This window comes from Falco punctatus, assembly GCF_963210335.1.
Source record: "Falco punctatus genome assembly, chromosome: 8".
Lineage (NCBI taxonomy): Eukaryota > Metazoa > Chordata > Aves > Falconiformes > Falconidae > Falco > Falco punctatus.
In genome coordinates, this window is record NC_137588.1 from 5,865,618 (window position 1) to 5,880,171 (window position 14,554).

Below are 14,554 nucleotides of genomic sequence, written 5' to 3' on the forward strand. Positions count from 1 at the left end.
TGCTCTTGCACCTGATTCTAAGTAGGACAGATGTATTTACTTTATATATTAATTTTTATTGATGCTAAACCTGTTCAGAGAGCAAATGAAGGTTGACATAATACAGCTATTTGCAAATTATTCCCAAACTTAAAGCTAATATGGAATTGTACTGCTATTTCACGGCAATGACTCCACAGTGTAAGAGCAATTAGCTGCTGTGCACGGTTTGGAAAAGTGCTGAGCCGGAGATGCTCCAGTATTGCCAGGCCTTTTGCATACCTGGCCCTTGGCATGTCTGATGTGCTCGCAGAGCAGGAAAAAGCTCTCACTCTGGGGGTGGTGGAAGGAGCTGTGGCCCAGCTCTGAGCAGCAGGCAGTTTCACGTGCTTGGTGCCGACATCTCAGAGTCCAAACAATTGCTCCTTTGGCTCCTTGTCATGCAGAAGGCTCAAGGTAGAGGTAAGCAAGCTTGCAGTAGCCCAAGAAGAACCTTGCCCGAGGTAGGTCTGAAAGGGCAGTGACACCAGGAATCAGCTGATGGCTTGGAAAAAAAGATTCAGTGCCTGTTCCTCAGCTGCTCTTTATCTTTGGGTACAAGTGCTCACTGCAACCTCCAGAGCAGACCACCAGCCTGCAGGGCCCTCCACATCCAACTTGGCAGCGAGTGCTTGAGAAACTAGTGCAAACATAGTGGTGGAAACCAGTGCAGCAGGGAAGGCACTGAGCAGCCTGGGAGCAGATCCTGCTAGAGCAGGAGGGAAATGGCAGCTTTGAAATCCCCGCTCCAAATGAAAACTGGAAGCACCCTGTGCACTCAGCTGTTTTTGGGGCTTGGTGTCCGAGCCTCCTGCCAGAAGGCAAAGTTAGCACCAGGAGCTGAGATGGTCAGCAACCGGTACAGGAGCTGTTGGGTGTGCCCTGCTCTGCAGTCCCATCCGTGGTGAAGCTGTGTCTGTCCCCTTCTCCCTGCTCCGCTAACCCAACCGTCGAGCACTGTGCCAGGAGTCAGGCGTGGTGCAGCCCCTAAGCCAGCACCCGATGTGCTGGTGGACTCTTGGAAGAAGGGGAAAAAACCAACAGGGTAAAGGAGAGGAGGTGGGAGCCTTAGTTTGGGATTTCTGTAGCTTGGCATTTCCTTGTTTAGTGGCAGGTCCTAGCGCTGCCAGGTGTCACTGCTTCATTGCCCGTTAAACCTGGGGTTCATGACCGTGGTGGTGGCACTCTTGAAGAGGGGGTTATCAGCCTGGAGGGAGAGAGGTGAGAGGCCCACATTGTGGTGCTGTAGCGGGTTTTCAGCAGTTACCCACCTCACCCCTCCCAGCGTCAGCAGCGCAGACAGCGTTGGCAGAAAAGCCCACAGGCTGCTTCAGCCCCCCGCAAAACCCAGCCAGGCTGTGAAAGCAGCTGGAGGGGACAGCTCAGCCTGCCACGGCTGCCTCTGGAGAGGCTGTCCCCTCCAGGTGTCCCCACCACATGTACATGAGCATCCTGGCACGCTCCAGTGCCATGGACGGGCTCTCTTACATCGTTCCACTTGGCCTTGGACTTCTCCTTCTCAAACCGGCGGTATTCCCGGCGGTCAAACAGCTCTGTCAGGAGCTTCCAGATCAGCAGGAGCAGCAGGCCGATGAGGGCCACGCCGGCGACGGTGCCGCCCACGATCAGCGCAATGTTGGGAGGCTCTGGGCACTCTGTGGGGCAGGCAGAGAGATGTGTCCGGCTGCGGCCCCCAGCGAGGCTGCCGTGGCAGAGCTGGCAGCCTGCCTGCAGCGGGGCAAGAGGAGCAGGGCTGGGGTACCTTTTTCAGGATTGACAGTGACAGTGTATATCTCGTCACCATCCTCCTGGAACATGTGGAAGGAGATCCAGCAGTTCTGAGAGTCCTTCTCCCTGCACTGCCTGCTCACCTCCGTCAACTCCTCGGTGACATGGATGTTGGGGCAGGCCTGGGAGCAGTTCTTCTCGAAGGGGCCACTCTGGAAGGCCTTGCACTCCACGCAGGAGCTGCAAAACAGGCAGACACAGCTCACCTCTGCAGGGGCAGAGGTCCTCTCGCCTGGCTTTGGCCACAGGCAGGGCTCGCCTGCACCCGCCTGGGAGGTGGGGGCCATCCCCGCAGCCCCCCGTGCCATCTCCGTGCGCATCACTCACACGTATCTGCCGCAGGGCGAGGGGCAGACGGGGCATTCCTGGCAGAAGGGGGGCTGGTATCCCTCCTGGCACTGGCAGCGGTTGCAGTGGCAGGTCCCGCGGTGGCTGCACTCGTTGCGGCGGATGTTCAGGCATCCCTCTGTTGATTTCTTGCACTGGCAGGCGCTGCCCTGGTACTCGGCCATGCACTTGCACACCCCACAGTCGCATAACCCGCGTTCTGTGGGGAAACATCTTTCAGATCAGGATCCTACAGACAGCCAGGTCATCACCCTCTGCCCACGCTTGGAAAACACCCCCCACCCCACGCTCCCCGTGCCACCCTCCATGGGATGACCAAGGATGTCCTGCAGGCTGGTGCGGTGGGGCCCAGCACCCTCAAACCCACCCACGTCTTGGGTTTTGCCAGGGAAAGGCAGCATCTCCCTGGGGATTTAACCTTTCGAAACCATGCCCCGGTGGAGACCCCATCATGCAGACCTCTGCCGCCGCACGGGGCACCATTGTAGAACTCGCAGTTCACGTTGTTGCACTCGCAGAAGGTGCCATAGATATGCTTGTTGGGCGTGTCGCTGGTGTGGCAGATGCACTGCCCACACACGCAGTCCCCCAGCCCCGAGCAGATGACTGAGCTGTTGTCCTTCCGACAGCTGCTCTCCAGCTCCTTGCTGCTCTTGCCTTTGGTGTCACACTCGCAGTTCTTCCCCGTGTATCCCGAATTGCAGCTGCAGTCGGAGAGAAGCGAGCCCAGGTCAGCAGCCGCTAGAAGTGCTGTGGGGCACGCGAACAGCCCAGACCTCAGCCAAAGTGGAGCAGATGTGGGACAGCCTCACCGAAACCCAACCACAACGTCTTGGTGCTAACTCCATGCTGCAGAAGGGTGACCGACTGGGAGGAAACCTGAGAAATGCTGGTTTTCCCCCCGTCGTATTTACAACACCAAACGGTTGCCCCGAAATTATTGTTACACTTATGATTTTCAAACCCTTGCCAAGGAGATCAGAATATTTCCTGAGGAAACCCAGTGTTTTCCTTTTCCTGTCACCGAGGGTCCATGAAGCAATAACTGCGCTTTAAGACCTGTGTGAACTGCAGACCAGAAAGTGGGGGTTTGAGAGATTTCTGCAGAAAACTGTCTGCTCAGTAGGTGGGTTGGTGGATGGGTGCGTGGGTGGATGGATGGGTGCATAGTTGCATAGATGGGTGGGTGGATGCCCTTAGGAAAGCAGCAGAGGCTCCACCAACACAAGAGAATGCTAATTGTGTCCCCTGCCTCCACAGACATAATCCACCTCTCTGAATAAGAAAATTGGTGCAAAGCTGCAGAGTCAAGCCCTCGGTTCAGCCTGAGGGCCCTCTCGCAGCAGCTTCCCAGCTCTGGCTGTGTTTGAAGTAGCGTTTTGGGCAGACAGCACGTACCTGCAGATCCCACAGACGACGCTGCCTTTCCCACTGCAGGCGGTCGGGTCAGGCTGCTCGTTGCAGTTGCAGTCGCAGTTGCTGTCCAGGTGGACGGTGAGGGTGTCTGTGAAGCCCAGAGGCCGGATGGTGAAGGACTGTCTTTTGATGCATTTCTTGGCTGTGACCTTCACTTTGAAGACAATCTAGAAAGTGCAGTGAAAAAAAGAAGGGCCAGATGCCATCAGGTTAACTTCAGCAATTGGAAGGTGGCCCCAGGCTGAGCGCACACACGTCCAGCACAATGGAGGATTCCCCCATCCCGCAGCATTTTTGCATGCTCTTGGCATGAAATCCATGCAAATAGAAAGCCTGGAACAACTGTCTGGGTTCCTGCCGTTAAACAGGATGGGCAGCAGGAATCTTACAAGCTGTGGGGTGTTGCCGGTACGGGGGAACGAACCTTATCATTGATCTTGACATTGTCGCACTGCCCTCTTTCTTCATCCAAGGTGACCTTGTCCTTACTACATAAGGAGTCATATTTGACCTCCAGGACATCTGGCAGGGTGGAGTGGTCCAGGATGATCCGCGAGGAGAGGTTCTGTAGGGAAATGGTGGAGAAAGCACCATCAGTCCAAGAGGAGACCAAAGCAAGGGGGTGTGGGGTTGCAGGTCAGGGCTTCCCTCCAGCCCAGGGGATAGGGGCAGGGAGCACCCCTGGCTGGGGTCTCAGCTGCATGGGGTGCTTCTGGAAAGGCAGGAGATGGCAATGAAGAGGTGGGAACCTCTTGCTTGTTGTGGGCAGAGGGACTCAGCATGTCCTGTACTCAAAGCCCTGGTCCCAACTGCTCTCTGACAGCGAGGATGGAAACCTTTCCCTGCTCCGAGCCCTGCCAGACAGGCGGAACACAGCCTCCTCCAGCACTTACATTGTAGGCCACCTGGATGAGTTCAATGATGTTGCTGGAGTCCTCATTCAGCTCTCCCACCGCCGACTTTGGGATCATCTCACTGAGTTTCTGCCAACGGAGAGCAAAGAGGTGAGCGGTATCCCCTGTGTGACGGCAGAGCAGGGGGCAGTGGCATGGGACATGCACAGATGTTTCTGTCCTCCTGGGGAGGGACAGGAGGCACCTAGACCATCTGAAGTCTCCTTACCTTGTAAACATCCAGCACCTTACTGGTGACAGCAAAAATGGGCTGAATGTTGTTTTCGGCAAGTTTCTGGACCAGCTGGCCAACAGACGGGTAGTCCTAGGTGGGAGAGGGATGCCGCACTCAGCACGATCTCCCCCTCCAGCAGAAGGGTGACAGTTTGTGTTTCATGGCCCAAATTATGGCAATTATGGTGACACTGTGGTCTCAGCCACAGCCTTTTTATGTGACTTTTTTTTTTCTGCCTGGGGGAGCAAGACTGAAGGCGTAGAGTTGCTGAGCAGCCTCTGGGTACTTACAAACTCATTGCTCTTCTTGTACATGTTGTCCTCCAAGTGGCACTGGCCATCATTGGGGGTCAGGATGGCCCCAAGTTTGCCATCACCAGCGAAGTGGAAGCCATCATCAGTAGCATACACCAGCAAGCGGGTCACGTTGCGCCAGCCGATCAAGTCCTGCAAGTGGCATGGACACCTGGCTGGTCTGGGGGGACAGTGCCAGCGAGCATGGTACGGCCTTTGCCAAAGTCTTGTGTCAGCCAGAGCGTGGGGCAGGGGGCGTGGGGGAGAGCAGGGTCAGGAGGCTCTGGAGTAAGATGCTCTCTCATACCCACCCCCCACCCCCGAGTAACCTGCCCTGCTGCTGAATCAGGACTTACCCACGATGGGCTTCCAGAGCCCACCTGGAGAGCTGACCCTCCTCCTGAGGGACAGTCTGTGAGCGCAGGTCACAGCCCTCATGCCTGCACATAGCTGCCGGCAGCGGGACAGATGCAGGGACTCACCCCGCACACTGCTGCCTGCATCATGGCGTCCAGCCCCCCCTCCGGGGCATCCAGGTTCCCCGAGATGAACTGCTTCCCCACTTCGCTCTCAAACTGCTTGGCATTGTCGGTCAGCGAGAGGATGTGTTTGAAGGCGAAGGGAGGCTGGCATTTCTCGTCCTTGTTGGGGCAGGGGTTCTGCAGCTTCTCGGGGTGCGTGTTCACAAAGGGCAGCACTGTCTTGTCCACAAAGGAGCCAAACCCTAGGGCATCCAAGATTGCAGTGTCAGGGGCAAGAACCAGCAAGCATGCCCATAGCACATGGCATGGACAATCTGCTGCCCCCCATGTGCTCACATCCCCTGCCCTGGCACACTCTCCAGTCTGGCAGAGGACTCTGCCTGTGTCCCACTCCAGCCCCGTGGCTCTTCCCAGCAGCAAACAGCTGTGCTGGGGTCCCATGCCGGAGGCAGGCTCACCTATGCGGCGAGAAGGGGTGGTGCTCTCCAATGCCCTCAGCAGCTCCCCTCCCAGCTTCTTCACCTTCTCCAGGTCATCCAACATGGAGTAGGAGAGGTCCATGAGGTAGTAGAGATCAATGGGGTACCCCATGGCGCGGCGAAACTTCACCTCAAATATAGCAGGCTGGCCTGCGGGACAGGGATGTCAGAACCAGCTTCACACCTTACCCCATAGCCCACCCCCAGCTGGGATCCTCCTCTTCTTCTAAAGAAAATGGGAAGGAAGGTGGGCTGTGACATGCTGCTGCGTCCCAGCTGAGCCTGCGGGTGAGAGGAACCGGGAACGCCAGGCAGACTGTACCTATCCTCAGTTTCAGGTGCACCTCCTGGGGAGTCAGCTGTATGTCGTTGCTCAAGGGACTGTCCTGTGTTCTTGTAATAACGTTGGCTGGAAACTCTATCTTGTTGGGTGGGCATCCCTTCTGCTGCAGCTGCTCGACGGTGTCACAGCGGATGGAGTCTGGCTCACCGGCTTTGGTGAAACTCTGCGTGTTGCAACACCAGCAGGGAAAATATCAGAGGAGTAGGATGTGAATGAGCTCATTACAAGATGACCCAGGTCCCAAACCAGATCTCTAGGGTATTGATGGAGAAAGGAAGGTTGAAGGGTGCTGTCTGACAGTTCCTTCCTGGCCCCATCCACCATGTAGGACATGAAACCCTCCCCAGATACAGTCTCCCCCCTCCACCGCAGGCAGAGCCGGGTGGGCAGGGTGACCATCCTGCTGCTTGTTAGCCGGCTGCTGGGGACTGACAGCACCAGAGGCTGCATGGACCTACCGGCTCCTTGCACCAGGCACAGCCGGGACCAGACTGGATGCAGTCCTTGCACGTCCCCACCTTGATCTTGGGGCACTCCATGGCAAAGGCTGAAATGGAGAGAAGACAGAGTTGGTATGGGAGGTGCTCGGGGGAGGCCGGTGTGCAGCAACAGCAGCCACGGGGTGCTCTGACACCCCGAGCCAACCCTGCCTATAAAACCCAGGCTGGGGACTCTGGCAGGGTCCTTCACCTGCCTTGCTGCCCCTCAGCTGGGCTGCCTTGAGTTAGCTCCAGCTCCTGGGAAATGCAGGATCTAGCCCTTGCACACCTCTCAATGCCACATTCCCCCTACTGCTGGGCAGCATCTGTGTTCCCCCCCTATTTCACAGCCCACGTAAGGTGCTGGGAGGAAGGGCACATCTGGCTCACCTGTCACCACCAGCAGCAGCACGCAGGTCACCACCGGTAGCCGGAGGCAGCAGTCACACAACATTTTCTGTAAGACAAAAAGCATCCCTGTGACCACCTGAAGCACGGCAGCCACAGGGAAGGTAAGCCCTTGAACCCTGTAGAAAGTGGCCGCAGAGGGCAGCGGCCCCAGGGGGACGTGCCCTTCCTGCAGCCATCCCACTGTGGGCAGAGCCTGAGAGGTGACGCTGTGGCAGCCGGGGGACTCGGGCAGCCAGGGCCAGGGCAGGGCACCCCGGGTGCGTGGGCTGACTCAGGGTGGGTGCTTGTGTGCTCTTACAAAAATAAGTTGGTTTCCAATAAATATAGCTTTTGGCCTACAGATGGAAGTCAGCAGAGCAGGAACTTGCACTGTACTGCTCTGCGGTCAGCTGAACTGCTGCAAAGCTCGATGCAGTATTTATCCAGACCCTTCAACCTATATGATTGTATCTACGAGACACTGGAAAATCTCAACAACTGCACTTAGTTTTTACTAGATGTGAGTTTTTTCAGCTTCTGCATTGAGCTATATTTGAATGGAACTGGAATAAAAATTAACAGAAAAACGTTTCTATTGATTAACTAGCATCGTGTGCTAGATACATGGCAAAAAAGTCTATTACTACTTGGTTTACATTTAACCGATTCGTCAAGGAAGTGAAATATTTCATGTAGAGAATTAATCTAAGATTTCCTGCTGAGGGATCCCAACAAGCAAGGGTATGCCACATCCCAACACAGGTGACCGACACCCTAGGACAGCTGCAGTCCTGTCACCAAGGGGAGCGCAGAGGCTGGCTCGCACCGCGTGGTAGGGCCAGCCTGCTGGTGTGGCAACCGCCAGGCTGGCTCTTGCACAATGCGCAGGGTGGGGAAGAAGGAGGGGGTGGTGGATTCAGGGGAGGGGGGCCAGGACGTGATGCCATGGGTGGGGGCTGTGAGCCCAGGGCTGGGGAGGTGGCTGTGTATTTCTTACCAGCCTGCAGGGGAGGACTCCCAGCACCCCAAACCCCACAGGCGCTTGCTAACCTCAGTTACACCAGCGTTTCAGAGCATGATGGAGACCCTGTCCTTCACAAGCACGTTCTCCCAGTGCTTGTTCTAGTGGCTCACACTACTCGCCTCTTGCCCCAAAGCACATCTCCTGATCCCAGAAATTTATGCTACCCGTAAAGTTGGCTAAATCACTCTCCGGGAGTAGTCTTTCAGTGTTCTTCCTGTGGTGTCAATGAGATCATGGTCATTAACACCATCATTTCTCGTAACGCCTTGCCCCCGGTACAGCCCTGGAGGAAAAGGCACCAGACTAGTGGCCTTGCAACATGGATACACATGGGGAAGTGAGAAAAGAGGAATCTGTAAGAAGAAGAAAAAGGAATAAGAAAGCTCGAAGCAACAACAAACATTGCCCTTTTTATCAGTATTAGACACAACAGCTGAAAAAAAGGTCATCGGTTTTGAAACAGCTCTGACGCTGCCCTGAGCAAGCAACCAGCCACTCCCTGGGTCCTGCCACCTTCACCAAGCACCATCACCCCCTCCTGTGAACCTGCCAGGTTAACAGCTCAGAGTGAAATAGAAACATGGGAAACCTTCAAAGGGCACTGTGGCCAGGTTGGTATGCAGGGCTGTTTAGATCCCCTTCTGAGACGTCAGGATGTCCTTTCTCGGCTCACCAATGTCTGCAAGATACCAGACAAGCAAAGGATGACAGTGGTCAGCCTTGAAAGAAGGTATGGTCTCCTCTCGAGGCCACAAAAAAAGGTCTAGGTATGTTGACAGGTGTCATTTCAGTGACATTAGCACAGCGAGGTTTGGTGCCCAGCTGTCATTCCGAGTCGGGGATGTGGCAGGACAGCTAAGGCTGGTTGCCACCAGTGATTTGGACAGGGGCCACCTGGGTGTGAAGGTCTGCAGCCTTGGGCTGCAAGCTGCACAGGCAACAGGAGGCACATCTGCAGTTACTCAAACCCTCATGGTGACGTGGCCCAAGAGCACACTCTGCTGTGTCTGGCCCACAACCATCCTGTTCTGAGTGGACAGAGCCCTTTTTCACAAAGACATCCTCTGGACGTCTCCCTCTACCACCACAGTCCGCTTTGGTTAGTTCTTAGTCGTCACAGCTGCAACAACCCTGCCTGCATGAGACACGCTTGCCATGCTTAGCTGGCCCAACACGTTTTTGCCACCTCCAAATTGTGCTAGCATTGTTTGAGCTTGCATACAACAGGTAGAAACTCTTAAAGTTAATAAAGAAATAAATAAATCTTAACAGTAAAAGCCCTTATCAAGGCAGAGTGGACACCAGATCCCTGCTGGACACTCCTGGGATCACCTTTCTGGGAAATGACTCTCATTTCATCCGTGGTGCCCTGTGCCCAGGATGCATCTGGTGACCAGTGCCAGGACCTGAGAGGTCCTCCAAGATCAGCATCGCACTCCGAGGCACAGCTGGCTCCAGCATGACCACATTTGCTGCACTCTCAGCTATACTTATGCTCTTCATTTGTTATTGATCACTGCTTGCATCTGCTTTGCCACCCATGTCTAGTTAATTAGTAGTGCCCCAGGGATGCTGAAAATAGTCTGAGCTCATATTTCTGCAAAACCCTCCAAAAAAACCGGGGTCAGGGAAACAGGATTTTGTCCAGCAAGAGTTTCTGCTGCTGGCAGGAGAGAAGAGCCCCTCCCGCCCTTCGTTTCATGGAGCTGACTGACACCCTAAATGTGCATAATTAGGCTCCAGCTCTTCTACAAGCTAGAAGTTCCCACACAAACTCATAGGCTGGATGAGCTCCTGCCATCCCACCTGCCCAATGTTTCCAAGTGTTTAATTCCAGCTGCCATGCCAAGGTGTGGGGCAGCAACGGGGTGGACCAAGGCTCTAAAAGCTTCTCATCCTGGCTGCAGGTTAGAGGTTCGTGCTTACAGGCGCATCTCATAAAGTAAAGCAAGTTTGCAATTAAAACTAGGTTTTAAAAAAGCTCCCCAAACCCGGAACTAAAGTGGGAACCTTGGCAGACCTCCAGCTCTGGCTGCTATTGAGTTATGTAGTGCAGGGTCTGTTTCATGGGCTGGGTTTAGATGTCTCTCTGATCCCCAAAGTTGTTTCTTTCCCATGTTGCAAGCCCGTAAGGCACACCCTCACACTAGGGGAGAGAGCAGAAGCAAGCTCACCATTTCTTGTCTTCTGCTGTGGAGGGAAATTTTTCACTGCTGTGTGAGTGGATGAGTGTATACATGATGTAGGGTGACTTCCCAAGAGAACAAACGGGGCTTCTGCTTTTGGCTGACTCCTTACAGCTTTCGGAGGAGGGGACAGCAGGTTTTCAATCTGACTCTCAGCATTAGCAGGGCCCAGACATGAGCCTCAGCAGCGTTTTCTCCAACCGCCTTGACGATCCCTTCCGCTCAGTCCCACACTTGCACTGCCACCACCAGTCCTGGATGCTGTTTTCCTGAGTGTGTTCTGCCTGGGATGTTGGGGTGTCTTTTTCCTCTTTTCCATAAATTAAGGTATGCAGAGAGATGCATGCAGTCCATCCTCCTGCCCGGGTGTGAAGGAGCATAAGTGCAGAACTTTACAACCACCTCCATCCTGGGGTGGGGAGCGAGGTGCTGAGAGCGAGCGCCCTGGCTAGGGACAGGGTGTGCTGCCACCGGGCTCTGCTCCCTGGCCAGGGCTGCACGGTGGCATCGCGGGGAGAAGGCTGCACCCCAGGAGTGGGGTCCCCCTGGGCCCTGAGCACTGATCTCCTCACCACATGCCTTGGGTGGCTCGGAACCAGGGCTTTTCTTCACCAGGAGCCCTTTGCAGAAGCCACCAGGGCACTCCATCCATGGAGCAACTCTCGCCTGCTGTATGCTGTATCCTTGGCATGGCTCTGGCAGGGCAAGATGCTCCTGAAGGGTCTGCGAGCCAGGAAAGGTGAAGGCAGCCTTGGGGAAGGTGCACGAGGGAACGGCTGAGTGCTGTCCCACGTGTGGGCAGGGAGCAGAGCTGGGGCATGCCAGTTCCTCAGGGTGCTGGGGATGTCAGTGGGATGGACAGGCTGCTGTGCAGCATGGAGGAGTGAGTTGCGATTTATAAATAGGGCAGAAGGGGAAGTATTGATGCTAGCAGAGGTCTCGTTGCTATAAATAAGATGAGTGTTCAACAGCACAGCCTGTTAGCCTCAACTGCCCTTACAGTGCTTTGCTAAACATCTGTTTTCCTGCAAAATGGGAGGACATGCTCTGGTGCCCAGCATCCCGGGAGGACTCCTGGGGCATCTGCACCATCCACCTGTAATGGTGAGGTGCCACTAGTGTCAATGCCTCCACCTTGGTGCCCCTGGGTGCTTCCTCCACACTCCCAAGCATCCCCGGTGCTGCGTCACCATCACGCTGTGACAGAGACGCCGGGTATCACACCCAGCTGTGCTGCTCCTTCCCCCCCAGCTCTGGGCTGCCCTAGCCCCCATGCTCGGGTGGTAAATGAGAGGAGCAGGGTACAGCAAGGACGGGAGTCTGGATGTCCCTTGGCTTGTGGCCATTTCTTCCATTGTTTGGTTGTGCGATGCAAGTAGCTCCCATCAAGGCACACAGCCATATGCAGGGCTTTCTGCTGGCTAAAACGCCCTCTGTGCGGAGTATCACACTCAGGATATATGTATACACACTCAGTCTATATGTATTTATATATATATATATAAAAATAACAGAAAAATATAAAAAATATATAAATATATATAATTACTTTAATAGATACAAAAGGAATATATATTTTTTCCTATGTTCTATTATAGGAAATAAGTATATATTTTATATATATTTCCTTCCAGAAGCCTCCAGTTCCTGCAGAGGACAGGTGTGTGGGATGAGCATTCCCCCATGCGCACCAAGCCCCTGCTCTGTGGCACCCATTTGGCTCTGAGCGCCAAAGTCCCTGGGCACCTGTGGGACCCTCACCCTGTCCCGGGAGGGTGGGGGTTTGTGCTGTTGGGTCTCCCTGGGTGAGAGCCCTATTTGAGTAGCAAGGGGCAGCCCTGCCAGCTGCCCTGCCCTGGGTAGTCTGGGGGTTTTAAGAGCAGAGAAGCCATTTCTTATGTCTCATCTCCAGTGGGCATCACCCCTTGGCCGATCCCAGCAGGGATGCTGTGGTGGCTGCTGGGTTGGCAGAGATGCAGGACAGAGTCCCTGGCCTGAGCAGAGACCTGCCCACAGCCTGTCCCCTGAAGCTGGCAGAGCTCCTGCTTCGTGGGGAGCAAAGGAGGAACCCCTTCTCACCACCATCCCTGTGGCAACTCGACTACGTCTTTCTCTGAGAAAATAAATCACCCTGCGCTGTGCTCTCCAGCACGCTGAGATCTGTTGCGATTGAAACAGGACCGAGATGAGGACAGAAAAAGCGCAAAACCACCGTGTGAAGCAGGATGTGACAGCCATAACAGCAAAATGCACCATTTACAGCCTTCCCACACCTTGCAGAAGCCACATACAGGCATCCACGCCGGCCGCAGAGCATGACGCCTCTGCAAGTGTTCATGTGTTTGCTTTTCACCTGCCTGGGCGGCATGGAGCCGGGGCTGTGGCATTCGAAAAAGCATTGGAAACAGAAACCTGGCTGCTTTCCCTGTCACTTGGGGTATGCCCTGCATTTTGCCTGCATCCAAAAGCCACAGAGACTTTGGGAAGGGCCTCCTTTACCTGGGGTTAGCTTGCCCGCAGCCACTGCTGCCTTGCCTGCCACTGCCAGGCATTTTCAATGGTCATCAGCAGAGTATTTGATGTGTACAGCACACAGATAGATAGATGAGAACAGCGAGGCTCTCACTCCCTCTCCCAGCTCTTTTCCTAGGCCCACAGGGTGCTGAGACCTCCAGGGAGGTCCCTGTGCCAGCATGCTGGCAGTGGCACCCCACTAAGCCCCCCCTTGGCAGCCATCCCCCCAGTCTCTCGCCATGCCACCACGCCAGCTCCCCCTTCCCCTCCGCACCATCACATCCTGCAGCCGGCGGTGGGTGCTTGTCAGGATCCCATGAGGAAGAGGGGGGTCCCAGGAGGAGAGCCGGCACAGCCCCCCTGCCCTGGCGCTTGCCTGGTGCTGCCGGCGGGCACCCAGACATGGCTGCGCTCCCAGCGCCATGAGCCAGGGTGCAGGGGGAGCACACTGCACCCTCTCTGCTCTGCCCTCCAGGCCTGCAGGGTGGCGACAAAAGGTATTTTGGGGGGGTCTGACACCCTCCCCCTGATAACCACGTGCGGTTCCAACTCCCAAAGCAAAGCCATTACAGACCAGGCAAGCTGCCCCTACAAAGGCTGCGTAGGCTGACAGCCACAGTGTGCTGCATGTGGCAAGGACACTGCGCCAAACTGCCTGAAACCTGTCTAAAGACTTGAGCAGCCAGAGCTTAGATCAGGAATTATAAAACAAATTCACTGGAAACACCAGAGTTACAAAACCACCTTGTCGCCTGGGCTGCTTCCCCCTTAGAAAGGAGGAACAGAAGCAAAGAAAATGGAGATGCTGTACTTGCCTCGCATCAAGCCCTCTCTTCCGTCCCGTGCTGGGGCTGGGACGAGGATGGTCTCAGCTTCTCAGGCTTGGCTGGGAAAAGCAGCTGGGCATCCGGAGCCTTGCGATGCACCCCAATCCTTCCTTCCTACTTCTGTCGTACAGTCGGCTGGGGCAGAAAGAAGGAAGTTGGAGCGGTGACCGTGTGAGGGCGTTCCCCACCCAACCCAATCAGCCCCACTCAGGCTGGCCAAAGCCCTGCCGAAGCATCCCACCCTGCAGGGCTGGGGCTCATCTCCCCCCTGGGCCACACCGTGGGGTCTGCAACCCTCCCGCTGCACCCGTGGTAGGGACTCTATCCAAAACTCGCCCTTTTTGCCCCACTTTTAACCTTTCACAGAACTGCCAGGGCCTGGATCAGTCCCCCAGTGAGCAAATTAAGCTGGCAGGGGGGGGAAACTGGTTCCTTTGGGAGTTATGGGTAGCCCCTGGGTGCGGAGAAGGGGAGCTGGCTCCCCCCAGGCTCTGTGTTGGGCTCGCTGCTGGGGTAGGGAGGCCTCCTCGCTTGGCAGAGGGTGCCAGCACCATTCTCACTATGGCACAGCTGTGTGGTTTGTTTTTTGAAGCAGCCTTCAAATTTTGTTGTGCAGACTGCAATAACCCCTCCTACCCGCAAACAGTATTTCCCTGAGCAGAGAGGAGCCGGCTCCTGGCAAATATCTCTTAATCTCCTCAGGGCATTAAAGTAAAAAATAGAAGTAATTTAGAAAATATACAGGATTGTAGCTTTTTAAAAAAGATAATTAATGTGAAGTTTTTGTTAATTGCTTTATAGGTTCCCCTTCCAGCTAGCTAATGTTGAGTGACCATAAT

At 55.1% G+C, this 14,554-nt stretch overlaps 1 protein-coding gene across 3 annotated transcripts; it reads right to left on the bottom strand.

Moving 5' to 3' along the window:
* Positions 1-35: 35 nt before the first annotated feature.
* ITGB2 (integrin subunit beta 2) lies at positions 36-13,884 on the bottom strand. 3 transcript variants are annotated; one of them, XM_080400726.1, is made up of 17 exons: positions 13,704-13,884; positions 8,778-8,867; positions 7,165-7,231; positions 6,754-6,842; positions 6,275-6,458; positions 5,932-6,102; positions 5,474-5,715; positions 4,989-5,144; positions 4,693-4,788; positions 4,464-4,553; positions 3,995-4,135; positions 3,553-3,737; positions 2,614-2,858; positions 2,134-2,353; positions 1,781-1,986; positions 1,507-1,673; positions 36-1,225 (listed from the first exon to the last, which is right to left on the bottom strand). In XM_080400726.1, exons 3-17 carry the CDS (start codon positions 7,226-7,228, stop codon positions 1,160-1,162), a joined length of 2,322 nt encoding a protein of 773 aa, XP_080256852.1. In that variant the 5' UTR covers positions 7,229-7,231; positions 8,778-8,867; positions 13,704-13,884; the 3' UTR covers positions 36-1,159. The 3 variants fall into 3 exon arrangements, with proteins under 3 accessions (XP_080256852.1, XP_080256853.1, XP_080256851.1); XM_080400727.1 differs by lacking the exon at positions 8,778-8,867; XM_080400725.1 differs by lacking the exon at positions 8,778-8,867 and having other exon boundaries at positions 7,165-7,261.
* Between the last annotated feature and the right edge of the window lie 670 nt (positions 13,885-14,554).

What these genes read in the sequence shown, in the direction of transcription:
- ITGB2 (XM_080400725.1), bottom strand. Translation starts at nt 7,249, where the DNA reads ATGCTTTTTGTCTTACAGAAAATGTTGTGTGACTGCTGCCTCCGGCTA. An exon ending in GTGCCTGGTGCAAGGAGCCG is followed by an intron (nt 6,459 to 6,753) that starts GTAGGTCCATGC and finishes TGCAACACGCAG; the next exon opens with AGTTTCACCAAAGCCGGTGA. An exon ending in AGGTGCTGGATGTTTACAAG is followed by an intron (nt 4,554 to 4,692) that starts GTAAGGAGACTT and finishes CTCCGTTGGCAG; the next exon opens with AAACTCAGTGAGATGATCCC.